At 34.3% G+C, this 23,168-nt stretch overlaps 3 protein-coding genes across 3 annotated transcripts; 1 reads left to right on the top strand and 2 right to left on the bottom strand.

Moving 5' to 3' along the window:
• The first annotated feature begins 6,232 nt into the window (after positions 1–6,232).
• Positions 6,233–9,831, top strand: LOC130827618 (putative Peroxidase 48). Its single transcript, XM_057693386.1, has 4 exons — positions 6,233–6,530; positions 6,832–7,029; positions 8,624–8,789; positions 8,906–9,831. The coding sequence occupies exons 1-4, from the start codon at positions 6,246–6,248 to the stop codon at positions 9,376–9,378; spliced, it is 1,122 nt and encodes a 373-aa protein (XP_057549369.1). The 5' UTR covers positions 6,233–6,245; the 3' UTR covers positions 9,379–9,831.
• Positions 9,832–10,634: 803 nt separating this feature from the next.
• On the bottom strand, positions 10,635–13,178 carry LOC130827619 (aquaporin PIP2-1-like). Its single transcript, XM_057693388.1, has 4 exons — positions 12,540–13,178; positions 11,710–12,005; positions 11,123–11,263; positions 10,635–11,015 (listed from the first exon to the last, which is right to left on the bottom strand). Exons 1-4 carry the CDS (start codon positions 12,823–12,825, stop codon positions 10,896–10,898), a joined length of 843 nt encoding a protein of 280 aa, XP_057549371.1. The 5' UTR covers positions 12,826–13,178; the 3' UTR covers positions 10,635–10,895.
• An 8,610-nt stretch (positions 13,179–21,788) lies between these two features.
• Positions 21,789–22,621, bottom strand: LOC130827617 (60S ribosomal protein L12-1-like). Its single transcript, XM_057693385.1, has one exon. It carries the CDS (start codon positions 22,470–22,472, stop codon positions 21,972–21,974), a length of 501 nt encoding a protein of 166 aa, XP_057549368.1. The 5' UTR covers positions 22,473–22,621; the 3' UTR covers positions 21,789–21,971.
• Positions 22,622–23,168: the final 547 nt, after the last annotated feature.

Below are 23,168 nucleotides of genomic sequence, written 5' to 3'. Positions count from 1 at the left end.
AGACGGAGTATTCCAAAGATGGGTCAGGTAAGGTCAACACAGGAGCTGTAGTTAACCTCTCCTTTAATAACTGAAATGCTTTCTCGCAATCCTCAGTCCATTCGAACTTCTTTTCCTTCTTCATCAAGGCTGTCAGTGGACGAGCGATGCGAGAAAAGTCTTTGACAAAACGACGATAGTATCCCGCTAATCCTAAGAAACTCCGGATATCCGTAACATTCCGAGGTGTAGACCAATCCCGGACAGCTGCTACTTTTGCTGGATCAACGGAAATTCCCTCCTTAGAAACAATGTGACCCAGAAAAGCCACTTGTTCTAACCAAAATTCACACTTCGAAAACTTAGCATACAACTGATTCTCTCGTAGAATCTGCAAGACCATCCTTAAATGCTCTCGACGTTCTTCTTGACTTTTGGAATATACCAAAATATCATCAATGAACACCACCACACACTTATCGAGGTATGCGTTAAAGACCCGATTCATCAACCCCATGAATGCTGCGGGTGCATTGGTCAACCCAAAAGGCATCACCGTAAATTCAAAGTGTCCGTATCTGGTTCTAAAAGCTGATTTACTAATATCCTCCTCCTTGATACGTAACTGATGGTACCCGGACCGCAGATCAATCTTGGAAAAGACTCCTGCCCCTTGCAACTGATCAAAAAGATCATCGATCCGTGGTAACGGGTACTTATTCTTAACAGTGACCTTATTAAGTTCTCTGTAATCAATACAGAGACGCATCGTTCCGTCCTTTTTTCCTTACAAACAACACTGGGGCTCCCCAAGGCGACACACTAGGTCTTATATACCCCTTCTCTAACAACTCCTCCAATTGGATTTTCAATTCTTCCATCTCCCTTGGGGCCATTCGGTAAGGAGCTTTTGAAATTGGTCCTGTCCCAGGGATTAAATCAATCGAGAAATCCACGTCCCTTCTTGGCGGCATACCAGGGAGTTCTTCTGGGAAGACATCTCTAAAATCACAGACCACTGGAATGTTCTCAAGCTGCAACTCCCGCTCCCCTACTTGACTTATACTACACAGAAACCACGGTTGCCCTTGCTTGATCAATTTCTTGACCTTCAATGATGATACGATTTTTATCCTCGGTCCCTTAGGAAGACTCCTATATTTAACCTTCTCCCCCCTAGGTCCACTTAAGGTCACTGACTGTTCTTCACAATCTAATATCGCTTTATATCTACTTAGCCAATCCATCCCAAGTATTACATTTAAGTCATCCATTTCTAGAGAAAATAAATTACTTGGAAATTTTACTTTTCCTATCTTAACCGGCACTTCACGGAACAACGTATCACAATGAAACATCTCCCCGGAAGGAGTAGAGACTGAAAAAGACGTTTCCTCAGGTTTTTCCAATTCTAAGTCCTTAACTCTAGACTTTGAAACAAACGAGCATGATGCACCAGAATCAAACAGTACTTTAACGGATTTTTCATTAATACAGAACGTACCTATGACCACATCCGTCGCCTGCGCTGCCTCTCTCGAGTTAACTGCTGAAAGCCTGCCGTCGTTCTGGGTAGAAGTAGTAGCACCTCCTTGATTCCCACGTTGGCTTGCAAAGAAATTCTCGTTTCTAGCATTTCCCGGTCGGTGCTGAAGACCGGAGTTATTCCCCGAAAACCTTGGGTTTGAGGCACCTCCCAAGTTTCGGCCAAAACTTCCACCATTGTGATTCCCCCTACCAGCATCATTACTACCCCGTCCATTAGCGATTCTTTGTTGTTGGAAACCTCTATGATTTCCCCCTTGCAATTCTTGTTGTCCTATGCGAGTATAACACTCGTACAATCTATGGCCCGGCTTACCACAGTAAGAACAGTCCACTAACGCACCCCTGCAGTCCCTTCCTGGGTGGTTCTTGTGGCATCTCCTACAGTTGAAGATTCTCTCTTTCCCATTACGATCATACAAAGGCTTCTGCATTCTAGCCTCTAGCCTCAAACTTCCCCCACTCTTGCTGCTTTGACCAGAATGGAAACCTTTCTCCTGAAAGCCCCCAGACGGTCTGTGCTTTTTAAATTGATTTTGGACTTGGTTACTCGCATTCGTATCATTATAAAACACAGGTTCTTTTCTCTTTTCCCCGCTATGGCCCAACTTCTCTTTTTCCTTCCTGATAACGTTCCCAATCTGCGCAGCTCTCTTATAAAGTTGGTCTAACGTATCATACCTATCGGTCTCAATGTGTTTTTGGATCTCATACGATAGACCTAACTCAAAACGCTGTATTTTCTTACCCTCAGTTGGAACATCGTCAGGGCAAAACTTCAAGTATTCCATAAATTTCTGGTAATATTCATCTACCGTTAGGTTTCCCATTTCGAACCTAGCAAACTCGTTTGATTTGTCCTTCCTAACATGAGGCGGATAGAATTGGTCCCTCAACGCCCCCTTAAATTCTTCCCAGCTTAAATCACCGTCGTTTTCGGATATCAATCTCATCTTACTATGTGTCCACCAATAGTCAGCGTCTTCCACTAGAAAAAAACGCGGCTTGGTCAACCATGAGCTCAGCAGGACATCTCACCACGCTAAAAAGCTTGTCAAATTCTCTTAGCCAGGTTTCCAACACAGAAGGTTCCCCTTTCCCACTATAAGTCGAGGGTTTACTTTGGGCTATCCTCTTACTAATTGACGAAGCCTTATCCTCCAAGGATTTCGGTCTCGGATTCCTTGCGCCAGCTAGGGCCTTGATTAGGTTTCGAAGTACGCGATCAGAGTTTCCTCTTGGCACGGACCTTCTCAAAAAGGGTGGCATGATGGCAGGTATACTGCATAAGGTTTAAACAAGGTGTGTAAATACATTTCTATAGCGTTTGAGGTTTAAGGAAATACTCATTCTGTTATTGCTCTAAAATATACAAGGTAGTAGCCCTAAAGGTAAAAAGGTTGAACAATAAGTCTAAAATCGGATTTATTTATTTTCCATAAACACAACTCTGAATCGATTCTACTTTCAAATGTTTATATTATCAAATAAAAGGGAATCAAAATTCAAATTCAAAACAAATAAACCATATACTTCCAATCTAGAAAGAATACTTGGGTATAATTTCCCACATAGCCATTGTTCAAAACTACAAAAGTCCGAGATAATCAACCAAATCATCAAATCAACAAAATTGTTCGCAATTTATTCTACTAAGGGACTAGACATACGAACTCAAACACATGCATAGTCAAATAAAGGAAAAACAATCAGGCAAATAAAGGTGATGCATCCATGCGGTCCCGATCCTCCATGTATTGATCAGGGTCAAAATCAGCATCATCAGAGTCATCGCTAGACGCGCTATCGGAATCAGAAGGGGTTCCCACAGATAAGGAATCACTCATAGAAAGTCGTTCTTCAGAATCAGAAAGCTCTACAATTATTGGTTCGGGTGGTTCCTCTTCCCACATCATAATTTCACTCTCTTCCTCACTCATAAGATCCTCTCGTCTCACCGGCCCACCCCCTAAAATAATATGCTCACTATCATCATCACTCATCATTCCAGCTCTATAAGCTAGTTCCCCCTCATCAGGATCTTCTACCACTCCTAAAGGATCCTCCTCCATGAATTCTCCCTGCTCCTCAAATTCCTCTTCTGGATCCTCATCGGGGTCCTCCTCCTCCGGGTCCTCTTCTGGATCCTCTTCTGGATCCTCCTCTGGGTCCCTCTCGAAGTCCAACCCCTCAAAGATTATAAATGGCATTGGGTCAGGGTCTACTATGTGAACATCCTCCTCCCTATTATCTCTCCTTGCCCCACTAGACCCTGGAACGTCAACTCCGTTCCGACCCTCAGATTGAAATGTTCTTACCCTCCTGTCAAACTCTAGGTGAAACTCGTCAATCATCCCCATCAATGTATTAGTTTCCTTTTCCATTATCCCTTCATACACCTGTTTGGACTTTTTGAAAATCATTTCCATACGTCGGGCGTAATCCAAATCACATTCTCCCTCTTTTCTATCCCAAATTCCCTGAGCCTCTATTTCTGCCCAAATTGGGGCATTATCTAAAACTCTCCAGGGTTCATCTCGGGTATTAATTCCCTCATCGGCCGGTCTTTTTCCTTTATCCATGAGAGAAGATAATGATCGAACTTCCTGACTCACAAGGAGAGAAAACAAAACAATCAATTTCTAAGATAAGACAAGGGTAGATATTTCAAATCATCAGAGATATAGACACAAAGGTCCTATCATGCACACATCAAGTTATCCATGATATCATGCTTAAAGACACAAAGCATAACACGTCATATCCCCTTAATGTCTACCCCTTTTACTCTCGTTAATTTTTTTTTTTTTTTTTTTTTTTTTTTTTTTTTTTTTTTAACGTTAGTCTATCGATATAGATAAATAACACTAAATAAAACTCCCGCTCTGATACCAGTTGTAACATCTCGGAATAACTCGGGTCATACGAAAAGGAGAAGTTCATCTTTTAAAAAACGGAACAAACTGTAATCCGAGTCAAACCGGGATGTTAGAAACAGTTTAAAACAGTTTTGAAGTTAAGGAAACGTGCAGATCGAGTTCTATTAGCGTTATTTAAAACTATTAGATAATAAGAAATACTTAGCAGCGGATAAGAAACGAAAAGTCAAATCTACTTATTACAACTTGAGAGCGAAAGTCGCCTCATAAAAACCAAATGCTCTTTAACTAAACTTTGAAGTTCTTTTTAAGACTTCTTTACTTTAATAATTTATTTCTTCAAGGGACAATTCTCACTCCCCAGACCTGCAACTTAACTTACTGCTAGTCATTGCCCAGATAGGACACAACATCATCGCAGGGTCGTTAAGACCAAAAGCACACGTTAGCGAAAGTCGCATACCAATAAATAATAACATCGAGAAAGTTTAATTTGATTAATTAACAATTCACAGAACCGTACGCTTGATCATACTTATTAAGAATATTTATTTTTCTTGTAAAAGTTAGTCAGCTATATTGCTGTACTATCCGGCCATACTGCCAGTACTATCCAGCCATACTGCCGGTACTTTCCAGCCATACTGCCGGTACACACCAAACTCCATAAGTGAGACAATACATTAGGGGGAGCTAACCCCTAAGCAAGCCTCTACCATAGACACTCGCCATACTTCGGTGCCTATGGTTAAGTATGCATACCCCCCGCGGTGGCTCATAAAGCCCTCATATGCCGCGAGTAATTCTTTTCCACCAATTGACGACATACTACGTCCACTTTTTAAGTTAGTGAGGTCATACTACCTCTACTTTCAAAACAATATATAAAGATTGACGTCATACTACGTCCACTTTTGAGTTAGTGAGGACATACTACCTCTACTTAAGTTATTGAGGACATACTACCTCTACTTATCATAACAATGTATAGAATTATTGATTCGAACGATAGCATTATTCGTTCTATATACCCATGCCTTACTTTTGGGTATCATTAATACATGATACATCGATCTATTGCGAACCACGCTGCGTGTACATACCTTAAACGAAATAACCAACTCGCAAGCGTCTCAATCAATTCCCGGTCACGAACCGACTTCAATTGCTCAAGAACACACCAAAATTTGATGAACCAATTTGATGATATTAGGCGTGAGGATTAGAGAAACTTTGAGAGTATTTTTTTTTTTTTTTTTTTTTTTTCTTACTTGCAATTGAATTTGAAAATGAAAAGGAGTAAGGAAAGGAATAAGGAAAGGAAAGGAATTGATTAAGGATTTATGAGATTTTATTATAATAATTTCCTTAACCTTCCATTTACTCAAATGGAAGTTACAAATCCTCCCAAATATTCCCATATGGCCGGCCAACCTTTGCCATTTCCCTTTTTTTTTATTTATTTATTTTTTTTTTTTTTTTTGAAATTAAAGATAGATTAGGAAAAGATTTGGACATAAAATGATTTTAATTGCCTTAAAAGTTGGATTCTCATGATTTAACCTACTAACAAAATAAATAATAAATGAAATATTTTTTTTTTCTAAAAAGAATAATAATAATAAAAATAATAATATTACTAGCAAATTATTTAATATATCGGGGAAAATTTCGGGGTGTTACATTTAACAAATACAATGACAACCATAATGGATGGGGGTGGTTATCTTTTCTTTTTACATTAAAAATTTCAAGTATTTTATTAAAAAAATCACTCGTTTTAATGCGCGCCTTTCGGTTCCCTCCATGCTAATATCATAAAACATTTTCAAAACTACGACAATGGCGATCTCAATGAGCTCTTACTATTTTTCGCTTCTCCTCTACATCGTTATCCTACACTACTATGCGAACGCCATTAACGATGACTCCACTTCTCTTCCACTTCCCGACACTCATTTGTCGAATAAGGCTTCCGAAGTCAAGAATCTTCTCTACGACTACTATCGATTAATTTGCCCTAATGCTGAAAGCACCATTTTCCAGATTATGCGAGATATTGTCGCCATTGATAACAAAGCTACTGCTCAGCTTCTCCGACTCATGTTTCATGATTGCTTTATTCAGGTCCATTTATTTCTCCATTTTCCTTTCATTTTCACTTTCTTGATGTCCACTTTTGTTAATCGCGTCCATGCGTTCGATGATTAGGGTGTCTTGATGTTTGAGTTGTTAATTTTTGAGAATTTGTGAAATTCGTTAGTTTGAACATTCTTATTGATTCATCCGCTTCGGAGTTTGATTTAAGTATTGGCAATAAATTGTGTTTATTGAGCTTTCACATCAGATTCTTTATGCATGAAATTCTAATGAAAATTGAAACTCAATGTAGAACACTGCTGATTTAAGAAAATTTTTTGGTAATTAGGGTTGTGACGCATCTCTGCTTCTAGATGATAGCAATGGAGACCAAAATCATTCAATTGAAAGAAATGCTGAGCCAAACCAAACTCTCAAGGCGTTTGATATCATTGACAGGATCAAGCAAGCCTTAGAAACTCAGTGTCCTAGAGTTGTTTCCTGCTCAGACATCATTGTTCTAGCCACTAGAGATGCCATCATTCTGGTAATCTCCCGCCTTTTCCAGTGAGATGCTTTCAATGGTTTATGATGATGAAGTTACATATTTTTAAATTTTTTCTTCCTCGTTCGACAAAATTGTTGCTATATAATGACGGATTACAATCCTAGAGTAATTTCTATTTTAGACTTTGTAAAGTCTCAAAATTAGAGTAATTTAATAGTGACGGATTACAATCCTATACCTAACAGTCTTAGGAAATTTAAGTTAAAACAAGTTATATTTTATCTTTTAAAAATTTTGATCATTTAGTTTGCTACAACTTCATGCTAATTTTAAGTTCAACATATCTATCAATGAGTGTTCAATCCGATTGTTTTCATGAAGAATGTACAAAGTGTATAGAGTAGTTACATATTTGTTTCCAACGTGTTACAGTTCCACATCGGTGAAATGGGACATCAATATGGGATTGATAAAGATGAAGGGATCTCTTCCCCGTAGCTAGCTTTTGGGAGGTGCACTCCAAATGTCCTATATGATTGCATATCTGCTAGGTCTTAGCTATAGTTGGATCCTGGAGTTGAGTATGTTTCCTTGCTTTCATTAAGGTGATTTAAGATTTAATCATCCATTAACCTATTCATGGGCTTTCTCAATATTTAAGATAACATCTTTCGAGGCCATTTGATTTAAATGAGCATAACAAAGAATAACACACAAATTAATGGGTATCTTCTATACCCTCCTCAACCAACAAAACATCTATATTTCTTATACGTAATTTTAACAAACTACACTAAACACATCCGCTTAAATACTCACGTTGTTTGTTTACATGACTCTCAAACACTCTCAATATGTTTGTTTTACACAAATAAACTACAGACACTCTTAGAGCTCTTTACCATTTGCCTTCTATTCCTTGCAAGTTAGGGCACTCATTTAGCTTCAGGAGCTCTTATTTCAGCTACCCCAAGCTTCTTCAATGGAGTAATCCTACTTGAAGTTCAATCCTCTTTGGTAAATCTCCATTTTGACTCTCTTTCTCTCTAGAGCTTCTTTTGGAGATGCATGGATTTCAACACATTCTTGTATTTCCACTACATCTTTTTATGGCTGTGAGATGCCTTTTTAAGCCCTAACACGACAGAGGAGTTAATCCTTGAAGGTCACAAAGTCATCATGCATGCTTGGTACTACTTCCCACAGGCCACAGCACAACGTTCTAACGCAAATTGCATGCTTGCTAGGACAACATTTGCTTCGTTACTTGTTTGATCTTATATGCTCCGGATGATTTAGTACTTGACACTTCACAAAGTACATCCGGCAGGGTTTTTCTTCTAGTTTATGCTTATATAGGCTTAGCTTAGCAGCTGAGTTATAAATATAATGCTTTTACTGCTTCAAGATTTTATGTAGATTGCAAAAGTATAAAATTTCTTGCTGGCTTTTAATCTGTTAATCATTTAAGAGCTTTTTATGGTCTGAAATTCCAAGTATCTTTATCTTAGATGTATTTTCTTGCTTTTGCACTTTGCCTAACATCATTATTCATTCCGAATGAACAAAAAGCATTGCTATGGTTTTGAGGACATCAAATGTTTTTTCTCATGCTCTTTGTCTTAAATTGCAGTCTGGAGGACCATTTTTCCCTGTGCTCACTGGACGAAAAGACAGTCTAGCATCATATTTTGATGAAGCTAATGAACAGATACCAAGTCCTGACAGTAACGTTACAGAGATGCTTAGTTTGTTTTCACAAAGGGGATTCAATGAGAAAGAAATAGTCAGCCTCTTGGGTACTTAACCATTATTACCTTTGAGGCTTTTACAATGTCTTAAGTTTTCGTTTCTGCTCTTAGTTTGTGTTCTCACAGTACTGTTTTAATTTTATTTTAAATATATGTTTTTAAAGGGGGGCACAACATTGGAAAGATTAGCTGCGATTTTATTCAAAAGCGATTCTCGAACTTCAAAGGCACCGGAAGTCCTGATCCCACAATTCCTGCAGAATTCTTGCTTGAGCTCAAAAGAATCTGCAATTCAGATGCATCTCCAAGTCCTTCTCCATCCAGACTTAGGAATTTGATAGAATCTTCCACAGGCTGGCCTTTTTCTCAGTCACTGGCATCATTTATTTTCTCAGGCTCTGGTTTTGATTCACATTACTACAAGAGATTGCTCATGGGGCGAGGCTTACTTTATGTAGATCAGCAACTGATGGCTGATTACAAGACTGCTAAGTTGGTAGAAGTGTTTGCTTCTGATGATGGTTCGACGTTCCGGAGAGAATTTTCTAAATCAATGCTGAAGATGTCCAACCTTGGATCACTCACTGACTATCATGGTGAGGTGCGTACCACATGCTCCCTTCGAAACAGTGATTGATGGTAAATTTCCAATTCTTTACTGATTTTTTGCTAGCTATTAACTAGTTCCCATGCCTCTTTTATCCATACTTTGCTCTTGAGGAGGTAAATTGTAGATCATTTGAGCCCCTTTTCAGCCAAATTTGGATTCTTTACTATTGTTGACATGCAGGCCTAAATCTTTTGCACCATTTCAGTTTATCAATAGAAGTAATACATTAAATCCTTTGTTATATGTAGAAAAGGTCTTTTTCTGTGTAAATGATTCAGTATTAGGCGTTAATATGAATGCTTGATATAGCTATATTAACACCTTACTGTCTGCACTCTGGTTGTAGACTTGCATTCACTGGCCAAATAAGTTTTTAAAGTTCAGTTGTGTGTTCAGATTATTTTTCCTTGTTATTACATCCTTTCTAGATATGCTGTTATACTAGAATGGCAGATTCCTGGACTTGAGCCTCTCTTCACTCCAAAGATGGTTATTTTTGTCAATTAACACTAGCAAATCCGAAACTATACAAGCCTCCAGACATGTCGTTGCATAGCTCTCATGAGCCTGACACCACATATGGCTCCCGTTAAGTGTGCTATCAAGCATGAGAATTGAGATGGTCCTCTTTAGTACTGTTTTTGTTGCACAGCTGAACCACTCTTAATCGGTCACCATACTAATTTTCTGTTAGTTGTAGGCTGTAGCTCACTTATAGCGTGGGTTTGTCTAGGCATTCTTATCAACCATTTGTGGATTTGTAGTTGCTCTTAATTTTTATTCTTTCCCTTTTTCTATCCCCTGTATATCTTTAGATTTGGTATATCTTTGCTTTGGAACCCCAGATTGTGATAGGAGTATCATCTTTGTTTGTCTGTTTTCATTTTGAGATATATGTTTCTCAATGTGGAACAGAAACCTGACTCCATTCATTTGTTATTTCCCCACTGAAACGAATATTAGTTTGTTGGGATAAATATGAGTTGACTAGTCTGAGTATGGCTCTCACTTAAAACAATTCAAGAATTGTTTAGATGATTAGTAGTTTTACAAAGAGCCCACTCGATCGAGCACTTAGATTAGACAGGGGCATAATCGTCTAGTGCAGAAATTCTTGAACAAGCTAGGCTGCTTGTTCGAGTTAGGTAGCAGCAAGCTGCATGTCTGAGTTTCTCGTTTGAGAAACACAACCCAACGCAAGTTACGTTTATTTGACCATCAGACTTCCCCAGAGCCCCTTAACCCTTACAAGTACACAATAACCGTAATTGTTGGGAGACTTATTGCAGAACACTGACATTTATTATTACTCAAAAGTGCAGAATACAACAAAGGAGTGGGAAGAAAAACCAAACAGAAATCTAAAGGCACAAAGTGAAAATAAGTGCCAAGACACCAACAATGACTTAAGAATAAAAGGTTATATACATCTTAAGGATCTCTCATTACTCTTTAAGCAAATTTGAAGGATAAATCAGCAAATAATCCTCATTGTAGCCAAAAACCATGCTTAAGATGAGGATTATTATGAACTTAAGAAGACATCACACATTAGATGAGCTCCTAAACGACCCAAGAGCCTTAACAAAACCGGCACGCAATATGTACTGGTGATAAATGGCAGCAATTGCAGCTCCTATAAATGGTCCCACCCAGAAAATCCACTGCATTTTTTATTTACAATAAGAAATAAAAATGATTAAAATTATAATTAATTTCATAAATAAAATGATAATTAATTAAATTAATTAAATTGGTAAAATGTACATACATGATCATCCCAAGCCTCGGAGGAATTGAAGATAACAGCAGCACCAAAACTACGAGCAGGGTTGATACCAGTTCCTGTAACTGGGATCGTAGCTAAATGTACCATGAATACTGCAAATCCAATTGGAAGTGGCGCCAACACCTACACATTTTATCCATACAATGTCTATTTTTAGTAACTTTGGAAAAGATACTCTCTCTATTCCAAAGAATTAACGTCAAATTTTTTAGATTAAAGATTTCGGAAGAAATGTTAAGATGAGACTATGTGTAGATTTTTTTTACTTTCTGACATAAGAATAATTCTCTACAACTAATCATAATTATAAGAGTGAAAGGAAAACATTTGAATTATTTATGATTTCTTATATATTTTTTTTCTCTGTTAAAAAGACTTTGCTTTATTTTCCCTTTGAATATGTTTCATTAAATTTGCTTCATTTTTTATTTTGATTATAAGTTATGACTCATTTTTCTATTTATATTCAAATTCACATATTTCTTTTTAACTTTCCTTTTTATTTTTTTATTAAATATATATTAAAATAGTATTATTTGAGAGAAACAACGGAAATAGTTGCAACTTACAGGAACATGAGAATCCCTGGCACTACGCTTAGGATCAGTGGCAGAGAAAACAGTATAGACCAGAACAAAAGTGCCAATAATCTCAGCACCCAATCCAGTACCCTTACTGTACCCATCTGCTAAAGTGTTGGCCCCACCTCCAAATTTGGTATAGTATCCACTTTGGAAAGCCTTAACTAGCCCAACACCACATATGGCCCCTAAACATTGGGCCACCATGTATAGAATGGCCCTTATTAGTGTGACTTTTCTTGCCAATAATAGCCCAAATGTCACCGCTGGATTTATGTGTCCACCTGCCCATCACAATAACTCATATATTAGGATTTAGGTTACTACACTTTTACCATTAATTCATCATATAAATTTGTTATTTGGCTTGCACACAATCAGATCGATACAAGTGGAGATTAACTGCACGAAAATCAAATATGATGCAAACTCGAAAAAATAATGTAAGTAGTTTTGAAAGGGTAATTCTATTGTATAGTATTGGATCATACAAAATCTTAAATTAAGGAAAAATAAATATTAAAAATCTAACTTTTTATTTATATGCTATAAATAAACCTATCGAAATAATCTAACATTTACACTTAATTTGCTATAGCATAACTTTTTATTTTAATAATTTAATCTTTGGCCTTAGTTTACTATCAGTATATCATATTAATATACTGACAACAAACTGAGAGCAAATATTGATTTATTAAAAAATAATTCAAAATTGAAATCATTCACGGGGAATGGGCGAAATGTTTGATTATTAATTGTCAAATTTTTTTAATTAAAAGACCTCAAATAATTGTGTAAAAAAGAAAAAAACATACCAGAAATACCAGCAGTACAGTAAACAAGAACAAAGATCATGCCACCAAAAGCCCAAGCAATACCAAGTAAACCAACACCATTACATTGATCAGCTTCATTTTGGGATTTATGGCCAATGACAGTTAATACAGTTATATACAAAAATAACATTGTTGCTATAAATTCTGCAATAACTGCCCTGTAAAATGACCATTTTGTTAGTTCTTCTCCATCTATTAATGGTGATGGTGGAGGGTCTTGGTAGTCTTTTCCTATTCCTCCTCCCACTTCTATGTCTTTCACCATTTTTTCTCTTTTTTTTAGTTTTATTTTGATTCAATTTACACTCAAAATGAAGCTCAATTTGTTGAATACTCCTAAGCTATGAGATGGTGATGGGAAAAAATGGGACTCAACACTGCCTATTTATATAGGGTTTTCTTTATCATGTTATTGATTTTTATTCATAAAGATAATTTATTATTCTTCCCTCGTCTTATATGAGCCGTTTTACAGTGAGACGACTTCAAAACAAAAAGCCGGTAAGCTAAAAGTTTTATTATTGAGTTATTTATCAAGTATGAGGCTTATCTCACAATAAGACTTTCTCCTATAAGAATTTATGTTATTCTTTTACTTTAGATTTTTATTAGTGCAATGTTCGCTGAGAGAAGGAATAGGTAAAGAATAAGGGCATATCTAATAAGTAATTTGAGTAGGCATATGATAACATTTAAAAATGGTTAAAATTTAGGATAAATTATCGTGAATAATATAATATGTATTTTTTAAATTTTATTATAACAATGCTAACTTTTGATTAACTATAAATAATTTAAAGGGTTTTTTCCTAGAATAATATCAACTTTAGTTTATTAACTAATTTATCAATTTCTTTTGTCATATAAACTCGTATAGTTTGATTTTTAATATGTTAGTAATATTATAGGAAAACACTCCCTAAGTTGGTATTATTCATAGTTAATTAAAAAATTGTATTACTGTAGGGAAATAAGCAAAATGTTGCATTTCCTATATTTATTAGTAATGTAATAAAGCGTAAAAATTGAAATTGGTTTAGTTGATTGGATAGTCATCTTTCAAACAAAGTGTTAGGGATCAAATCTTGCCATTAACTAGAATTTATGTTTAATTCTTGTGTTTTTTTTAGTTATCGGTAATATTTTTTGTTTCCTTGATCAACTCATGGTTAGGAGAAGAGTATTAAAAATCAAACTTAAAACCTTACTCAACAAAAGTAATATGGGGTGGGCTGAGGAGAAGGAAAAGATAATATGTGAATCGAATTTATGATTATTTACTTTCCAATTAAATCAAAATTTGATTCTCATTTTATTTTTTAAGTTTGCTATATTTTATTTTTAGAAGAACTTAATGTCTTTCGTCTACTAAAATATGAAATTCCTACAAATATTAAAGGTGTCATGTATCATTAATGATGTCAAATGTATATACATCAGTATATAAGTTTAATTGGTCCAATAAACTATTAAAAATGATAAATAAAATTAAAAATTTTATCCTCATCAATAGCCACTTATTGAAAATTTTTTTAAAAATATGTGCTCTATTTTTTTTTACCATATTTTCCCTTTAAACTTTTAGCAATTTTATAAAAAAGGACTAAATACGAGTAACTTTTTGCCGCCCAATTATATTTTTACGTTTTTATTATAAGTTATCTCCTATTTATGTGGTGGAAAATAGAACTGGGACCCAAAAATGATTTTGATTAATGATTATCAACCACAAAAATAAATAATCTGTCTTCTGATGCCTTCCTCCACATATTTTAATAGTGGGGGGTGCTTTCGTCATTATACGATTTTTTTTGTGGCCCCTTTTTTTCAACCAAAAATAAAAAAATTTCGAATATATTCTCCTTTTATTTATTTAGTAAATGTTCCTTTTACGTTTGAAATGTGTAATATATGGAGCTAAAAATTTTAATATAATTATTTAATATATAAAAAAATTAAAATTAAAATATTAAATATATACATATTATATTTTGTTAGAATCTGTTCGATATATAGAATTTTAATATATGTTTTTTTAAATTTCTAAAATGTGTATTTGTAGATATCAAGACTTGAATTATATTTGAAAATTATGAAAAAATTTTAACATAAATCAAATATTTATGATGTTATGAAGTTTCTAGACCCCATAATAAGTAATGATTTTTCTTGCTAAGAATTGACTTCCAATTTGTTATGGTCTTCTTCATTGTTGAGTAAAACTTACTTGGTATTCAAGTGATTACAAAATTTTATACACATTTAAATTAACTTAGAAAATAATATAAGCATAAGAGTACATTACTTAAATTGGTGTTGCTTAATATTTTTCTTATTGCCATTTTCGTGAGTTTAAAATATTTTGTTATTTGTAGTCACATAAAATTAGAAATATGGATGAAATTAAAAAGTAAATAAATATATAGATGAGATTTTTCTCTAAACCAAATTAATTAGATTCTCGAGTTAAGGGCAATGAAAATTTTATTTCTTACTCTATGGTCCACATAGGTATGAGATTCAATGGGAAAAATAAAACAAATAGAAATATTAATGTTGTCTGTGTTTGTTCAAGGTAAGTGGTTCTAACTTCTACTTATTCTATATAAAAATCATCTTATTAAAAGCAAATAAAATTGTTGATTTTGTCAGCGGTTTATACTTAAAAGAACAACTAGCATTCCTGGAACAACTTATATTGTTAATGTTGCCATATAATCGAAAAAAACATATGATGTACACACTTCATAAAACGAAAAGATATCATACTAAAATCATATGACAATTGGATGAAAGGCTCAAATGCTTATAATAAGAGTACACTTTATTTTAAATTCATCGATTTATCAATGTGCGACAAACTATCTGAATAGATACCGACCTAAGCTCCTTATTTAGTCATAATTTTGAGCAAAATTTCAAAGAAAATAGGAGTACCTAAAAACAATGAGAGAAATGAGGGTGTCTTAATCACATGAAATTAATGATGCACCGCCCCAATCACTGCACAACACAATACCAATATTCACCGCCCCAATCCAACTCAGCCCAACATTTCTTACTTTTTCTTCCTTATAACCCATTTTTCTATGCCACCATTTTTTGTGGGCCCCTTTCTTTAGCAAATCATCTGTCCCAAATAACTTGGAATTTGGAATTTCGTAAATTCCCCAATTTTAATGGAAAAAAAATGGTCATTTTTTATTGGAGAAATTTCTTTTTATGTTATTCTTAAAGTTGATAGGTTCTTTAGTTGCATTTTTCTTTAAGAGTATAAATTATCATTTTTTGTCTCTCCTTAGACTTTAATCATAGGTCTATGAGCAGAATGTAATAGGTACGATAATGATGATGATGTTTTATAAATTGGCTATAGTATTACAGACTATTGAGTATGATAGCTAGAAATATTTGTCGTGTCTTTTTTTACTGATGTCGTTAAATATATACAAGGTGTTTATAGATTTGATTAAAGAAACGGTTGAGCTATTTAAAATATTACATAAAATATTTTTAATCTATTATATTACACCCTTGCAATCCAATCGGTTGGCTTATAACGCTAAAACCGTCCATTAAATTATAAAGAGAACTTGAGGGAATCCTTATATTTTTCACATGGCACCAATAGAAGTGTTCTTTCAGCTCATTAAATCGATTAAATCAGATCAAAACCGGTCTTACGAATTGTAATCGTATTGATTTTTACATCTATGTAAAGTCGATTTAAAATGGTATTCTCAAATATAGAGTTTGGTCACATTTGAACACTTGTTTTGATGAGAGTGGAGACAACAATAAATGCAATAAGAAACGAAGTTGAAAATGTAATAAAGACAGCTTCACTTAGTAAAGATTGTCAGGAATAAGATCCCGGGGGTTGTTTCGGGACACTTCCATTTTTACGTGTTTAGGGGTTCACTTTCCATATAAAGATACTTTGTTTGGAACTATTTAGAGCAAGTTCTACTCCATTTCTTTTTGACAATTTGAGATTTGATCCTGATTTGGAGATCATTAATCCATTAATTCAAGCACGTTATTTCGTCATTATTGACTGTATATTTAAAAGTATCATCATTTTATCCGGTGTATCTTGCTTATAAAAATTATGAGTAAAGTTTGAAAAAGAAAAGAAGAAGGTAACTCACACCTATTAATAAGCATGCAGCCAAAAAGTCTCTCGACTCGAGAAAGACACTCAGAAAAAGAGATTTATGTAACGAAAAAGATCAAGTGAAGTTGAACCAGCAAACCTACACATCTTACAACACAAGTTTAAACATAATTATAAATTAATTATTTCTTATAAAAAAGACAATGTTTCCTTGATACAATTTAATTTTCCTCATTTTTTTATTTTATTCATTTTAATAAATTTATCACATTTTTATTTTTGATATAACTAAACAATTTTTGTACTATATATTCTCTGTTATTTCTTAATATCATAATACTCTAATACACTCTTCCTGATCTCTTAGCTCTTATAACCGGTTACTTCGGGTTGGTCATGGGTATAAACAAAGACATATAAAAAAAAATCAAATGATATTCAAATAAAGTTAATTGTTTTAAAACACTTCAAAAAAGAAAAAAAATGTAAATATTAAGGTTTAAACCCAAATTAATAATGTTGTCAACTTAAGGCTATAGGTAACCGATTTACTATATAAAACAATGTCGTTAGATGATTGATATTTGATAGCATTGCAAGGCTTTCCATCCGCCCTAGGTTTTAGATTCTATTGGATTGACCTCTATTTTAGAGTTTAGGTCCAAATTTTAAGTCCCAAAGGGTATAGATTTGAGTACAATAACCAACTTATTTTTCTTGTAATGTATTTGTATATTTTAATGGAAAAAACCTTAAACTAATTTGTATTCATTTTCTAGCCAAAAAATTTAATCGATAGCCAATTACATTCCTTATCGGCCAAAATAATTAGAATTAAACAAAACAAAAGAAATTAATTATAATTACACTGATTAATGATATTGAATCATTAACCAAGACTTAGAAATCTTAACCACAATAATTTTTCTTAACAATTAAAACAAATAAAAATAAAATACCGATAAAATAATAATAAGCATTGACATAATGTCATACATAAATTACATTATACTATTACCGACATATATCTGTGATGTGTTCCTAACTTCAGAACTCCTCATTTTAATGCTAAATATTTTACTTGAAATCAACCAAAAAAAGCGATAATAATTGTTGGCTCGTTGTCTGGAAAACACTAGAAATTAACATGAATAATTAAGCAATGGGCTACTAATTAAGCTAATTAAAAAGCCCATAACCACGAAGAGGAAGAAATCCATTAGCCTTCTAATTTATGGATGAATTCACAAACAATGGAGTATTGTGATTTTGGTTAGCTCTCTACCAATTAAAGAGATCAAATATGGGTATCTATATATATGTATGGAGATAATTAATATGTGGTAAATATGATAATTTATGAATATAATTTTTTAATGGTGCAATTGAGGAAATATATATGAACACACACCAAGTCATCAACCACCCCATTATATTTTCACTTTTTTATAAAGAGCCAATATAATTTCACCTAGAGCACAAGATAAGTTTATTTATTTATATAGGTTGGACAAAAATGTCATCATCCATTAGGTACAAATATTTAAATATGTTGATTGTTTTTTCATATAGGTTGGACAAGTATGTTATCATCCTGCTATTTGTCTTTGCATATAGAATATTGTGATTTTTTGTTTTCATTTGCAGATTTTTTTAAATTGAGCGTCTTTCAAACTGTAAATTTCTTTTTTAATGGTATTATATACTATTTTTCATCATTTTCTAAACTCTATTTGTAGTATTCTATAAGCAGAAATATTGACTATTGAGTATAATGTTAGATGAATTAATTACTGATGCAAATGTGGTTGCATCAAGTAAAGATACCAAAGGAGCCACACAACAGCATCACGCACATGGAAATGGAAACAACATGGAAATGGGAACAGCTCATGGTTTCAGAACAGCTCAGCAGCGAACTAGTGACCAGGCCACCTTGTACGACACGTGGAGACCAAACCAGTACGTCTAGGACCTAGAATAAAGTGGAAATGGAATCTTGGTATATGGAACTTCATGCCTTGGCCCAAGAACATCACTATACATCATGGATAACCCACTGAAATTAGTCGTGAAGGTCAGCCACTCAGCAGGTAGTACAGATCAGAACAGAACACAGTTCAAGCTTGTTCTGACCAGCTGACCTAGCACGCTTTGTCCAGATCATGTTTCATGGTATCTTGTGCCACCAAGGGTAGAAATGAAATCTCTATACTAGGAGCTTTCTATCAAGATCCTAAAACCATTCTAACAATCCACGTGGAGTCCTAGAAGCTAAGCTAAAGGAGGGCTGCTCGACTGATTTGCATCAGAATTTGTTCTAAGTGTGTTTTAGTTTCTGTTTTAAGTGTTTTGTAATAGCACGTGTCTTTTTAATGAGGCGTGTGCTAATAGAGCCGTTAAGATAGTTGAGGACTCTATATAAGGAGGGCCTCACCCATGTAATAAACGTAGAACAACTTGTATTTCAGATTGAATGAAAGTAATAGAGAGGTATTTCAGAAAAAAGAATTTTTCTGTTTAGAAGTTTTTGTGCAAACTTCATCAGTTGTGGAGCAACTTTGGCCGGAGAGTTTAAAGAGTTACATAGCAACTCGGATTCTCAAGGGAACCACACAATTGAGGCCTAAACGTCCTTGCATTGTGCCTATTGTAGGGTAATCATACAAGGCAAACAAAAGTCACTAGCCACCAACATCAGAAAATCAAGAATTGTCTTCTTGGTCGGTTTTAAGTGCCTGAGTGTTTGTGAAATATTTTGGGTTTTTGAATGCGTTATTGATTAAGGTTGTGAATCAACGATAATTATTGCATAACAAAGGCCATATTCAGCCCTTTGTTTTGCATCAATTACCAAAATTTATTTAATTTATGAATATATAGCTTCTTGGAAACCAACCACCAATGCGTGTAAGGCATGAAAAGAAAAAGAGGTTTGATTTTACTGAGTTTTTTTAAAGGAATCTATAATTTTTTTTCAATATAAATATCATACAATATCTACAATAGAGTAACAGTCGATCAAATACATAACAATTTAATCAAATAAAATTCTATATGGAAAGTCACAATCACTATAAGCAATATAATAACTAGTCTCATCGGAATGAATTGTTTTCTAATAAATTCCTAAACATTATCTTACATTGCAAAAATACCAAAATCCAATTAGCCAAATAATAAAATATTATTTGTTACACTTTTCTTCACAACCTTCAAAGGTTTCTTCCCTAATTGTTTCAAGTCCTGGAGAATGAGAAGGTTTTCGAGGATGCAAAAATGGAGGAGGAGCAACCTCCATAATAAAACTTTTATTTCTTGCCATTGTTATAAAAAAGTTAATAAATAATAAATAAATAATTTAAAATTTGTGATGAATAAAGTAAAGAATTGTTATCTCTCTCTTCCTCTAATTATGAGAAAGAGAGACTAAATTTTAAACTAAAAGAACTTTTGAAGGAGAATGTGAAATTTGAGGTCTTGAGATGAATGAAAATGTAAATTTATATTAAGATACATTTATTTAATTATCTAAATTTGCAATAAAATTCAAGTAAATATAGAAAATATTGGTTGGATAGTTTGCATCGCACCAACATCTAAAATGAGATGCAATCTACTCACCTAAATTTAACTATTTAAGGTTTATTACAATGGAATATTTTAAAAAACTTGCTAACAAAATAATCCTTTAATTTTTACTCTCCAGTTCACTTTATATGTCTCGTTTGAAATCATACACTTTTCACCGATCACTTTTCATTTGTATTTTCCACTCTTCACTTCTCGCTCTTAGTCAACAGGATTGGGAGCTATGTAGGGTTCTTCTTCTCAAATAAGGGGTTGAGGAATAGTGATATGATCCCATTTTACCTTTCTATGTGCTTGTACATGGAGTAATTAAGCAAGATCATGCAAAATACTAGCTAGATCAGTGGCTTTTCAGTTCAATGAATAAGAGAACCTCATCAGTCATAAAAATTAGTAAAATGTAATAAACGGGTCGTTTTTGTGATCAAGTATGGTGTTAAAGTCGCTCTGGTCGACTTATATACTTCAGAAGCTGCAACCCTGAACGGATGAATATCTACAACAGTAATTGAAGAAAAGAAAGAGAATATTTCGGCAAAGGAGGTTGTCAAGGAGCCCTCTCTCAATCTACCGAACCACAGACTCGAATTTTCAAAGAAATGCACTCGAGCGGGCAAAGGTATGTTCTTTCTCATTTATACTGTGTAGAATGGTCTTTCTATTGCTCAGCCAGAGAAGATAAAAGAAGAGATTCATAAACTATCAAAAATATGGGGAGGATGCAGTTGCTACTGCATACTGGTAGCCACCATTCCGATACAACTTGCCTAATATAAACCGAATTAAACTCTAATCATCTCAGTCCTCAAAAATGGAGTTATCAACAGTATGGATTTTGGTGTACTTATTGGAATAAATGGAGTTCAGCAATGTATCAGTTTAGTCACTATTGGTACAGATCTTTACGCATAGGCTCAGATTCTGCTCTAACCGGGGCCTGGATAAACTAAATCCAGACAACTCTGGAGTCGGGTGTGAACAAATCTCTCTGCATTGCCCATAGTAAAGTATAACAACATAATTGATGTGCAACAATACCACCCAATCAGCTCAAAATTCACAGGACGAAAAATTTAGCATTGGCTGTTTCAACCAATTTATTGCCCATTAAGCTATTTTGCCGAGCTCCCCCAATGACTTACTTTTACTTAATTACCTATCAAAACTTAAGAAAACTTAATCTCTGTGTTGCGAATTCAAAGAGGCATGTAGGAGAATAACCTGAAGTACCTAGCCATTGATGTATACCGAAGCAATAAACTTGATTCCAAAACTTGGAATGGAAAATGACAACTATGGAAAATGAACTCATATAATTAAACTATAACATCATCGAACTACGCTTTTACTGATTGAATTTAGCATTTATACAAATCGATGATTCAAAGATATCAAGCACATAACATGATCAACATCCTATGAACTCATTAAACAAGTAGATAACCAAAATCACAAGGCAATTGCAATTTTAAATTCAACCTATTTGCTCAAAAATCATAATCTATCAAATATCACCAAAATTATCAATGAAAACATTTGCAATTTAGAAAGGGAACAACAATGTGGAAGAACATAAATATCCAAAACATTCAAATATAACCATATGTTTTCATTAATCATTCATCAAAACCCTAATAATAATACTCTGAAGGATTACTAATCGCAAAATTAATGAAATTGAAAACAACAAGTCGATTAGCTTATTAATTTTCAGGAATTTCAACCTCATTATCAGTAATTTCTTGTTGCAAATCCTTAGGATCCTTACCATCAACAGTACAACCCACAGAAACACAAGTTCCCAAAATCTCCTTAACAGTACCTTTCAATTCTTTAGCCATGGATCTATTTCTCATAACTCTAGCAATCTCAATAACATCATCAAGAGAAATATTACCAGTATGTTTAATATTCTTAGTCTTCTTCCTGTCTCTTTCTGGCTCTTTCAATGCTTTGATCACCAATGCAGCAGCAGACGGAACAACTGTAACTTTGGCTTGACGATTCTGAACAGTAAGTTTGACAGTCACTCGTAAACCCTTCCAATCTTTTGCAGTTTCCTTAGCAATGTCTTCTCCTATTTTCTTTGGAGAAAGACCGAGTGGACCGATTTTTGGAGCGAGTGAACTCGCTGCTCCAACTTCTCCTCCGGTGACTCGGACGAAGACGTCCACTATCTGAGATGGGTCCAACTTTGGCGGCATTTTTAGAGAGAGAAAGAGAGAAAATGTGGCGGCGGTGTTGATGGATGAAAGATTGAAAGGATTGTAGGAAGGGGAATGAGCTGGTTAGACAATTAGGGTTAGGGTTTTTTAGCAGAGCAGTTTATAATCAGGGTTTTTTAGCAGTGGAATTTATTGGGCCGATGTTTCTGCGGTTTTTGGAATTTGGGCTTTTAGAAGAGTGATTTGGGTTTCAAATAAACGGTCTCATCATAAAATGCATTTATATATGGGTTGAATAGCTTAATAATACAAATTACATAAAAACTTGAATGAGAGTGTGTCGCAAGTTAAGACGAAGTGGCCGGCCCATTTCACGCGCAAGTAATAACATTTTAATTTTTTGGGCATTTAGCTTTTTTGACCTTAAAGGTATCAATTTTGAAAATTAATACCTTTAAGGTCAAAATTGATACTTTTAAGATCAAATTTGAAAAATGCCTAGAAAATGAAAAAATGCCCACGTTGTTACACGCGCGAATTGGGCCGGCCCAAATTGACCGTCTCATTATGAGGTCATCCCGTCCTAGACCAGCTGAACAAATTATCAATATATAAAATTCATGTTTTGAGGTTGTTTCTCCAAGAAACGTTATCTCACAAGAGTAGTTTTTGGGGTTTTAAATGATTTTCAAATTCAGCTAGTCTTGTATGAGATTGTGTTATACGAGATCGCCT

This window comes from Amaranthus tricolor, chromosome 11 (genome assembly GCF_026212465.1).
Source record: "Amaranthus tricolor cultivar Red isolate AtriRed21 chromosome 11, ASM2621246v1, whole genome shotgun sequence".
NCBI classification, from domain to species: Eukaryota; Viridiplantae; Streptophyta; class Magnoliopsida; order Caryophyllales; family Amaranthaceae; genus Amaranthus; species Amaranthus tricolor.
Note: the sequence above shows the minus strand (reverse complement) of the source record. Positions and strands in the feature narration are given on the sequence as shown.

Coding starts and splice junctions, on each gene's coding strand:
- LOC130827618 (XM_057693386.1), top strand. CDS start 6,246: ATGGCGATCTCAATGAGCTCTTACTATTTTTCGCTTCTCCTCTACATC. Junction 6,531..6,831: donor TTCATGATTGCTTTATTCAG/GTCCATTTATTT, acceptor TTTGGTAATTAG/GGTTGTGACGCATCTCTGCT. Junction 7,030..8,623: donor CTAGAGATGCCATCATTCTG/GTAATCTCCCGC, acceptor CTTAAATTGCAG/TCTGGAGGACCATTTTTCCC.
- LOC130827619 (XM_057693388.1), bottom strand. CDS start 12,825: ATGGTGAAAGACATAGAAGTGGGAGGAGGAATAGGAAAAGACTACCAA. Junction 11,264..11,709: donor CCAGGGATTCTCATGTTCCT/GTAAGTTGCAAC, acceptor TAAAATGTGTAG/GTGTTGGCGCCACTTCCAAT. Junction 11,016..11,122: donor CCGAGGCTTGGGATGATCAT/GTATGTACATTT, acceptor TAAAAAATGCAG/TGGATTTTCTGGGTGGGACC.
- LOC130827617 (XM_057693385.1), bottom strand. CDS start 22,472: ATGCCGCCAAAGTTGGACCCATCTCAGATAGTGGACGTCTTCGTCCGA.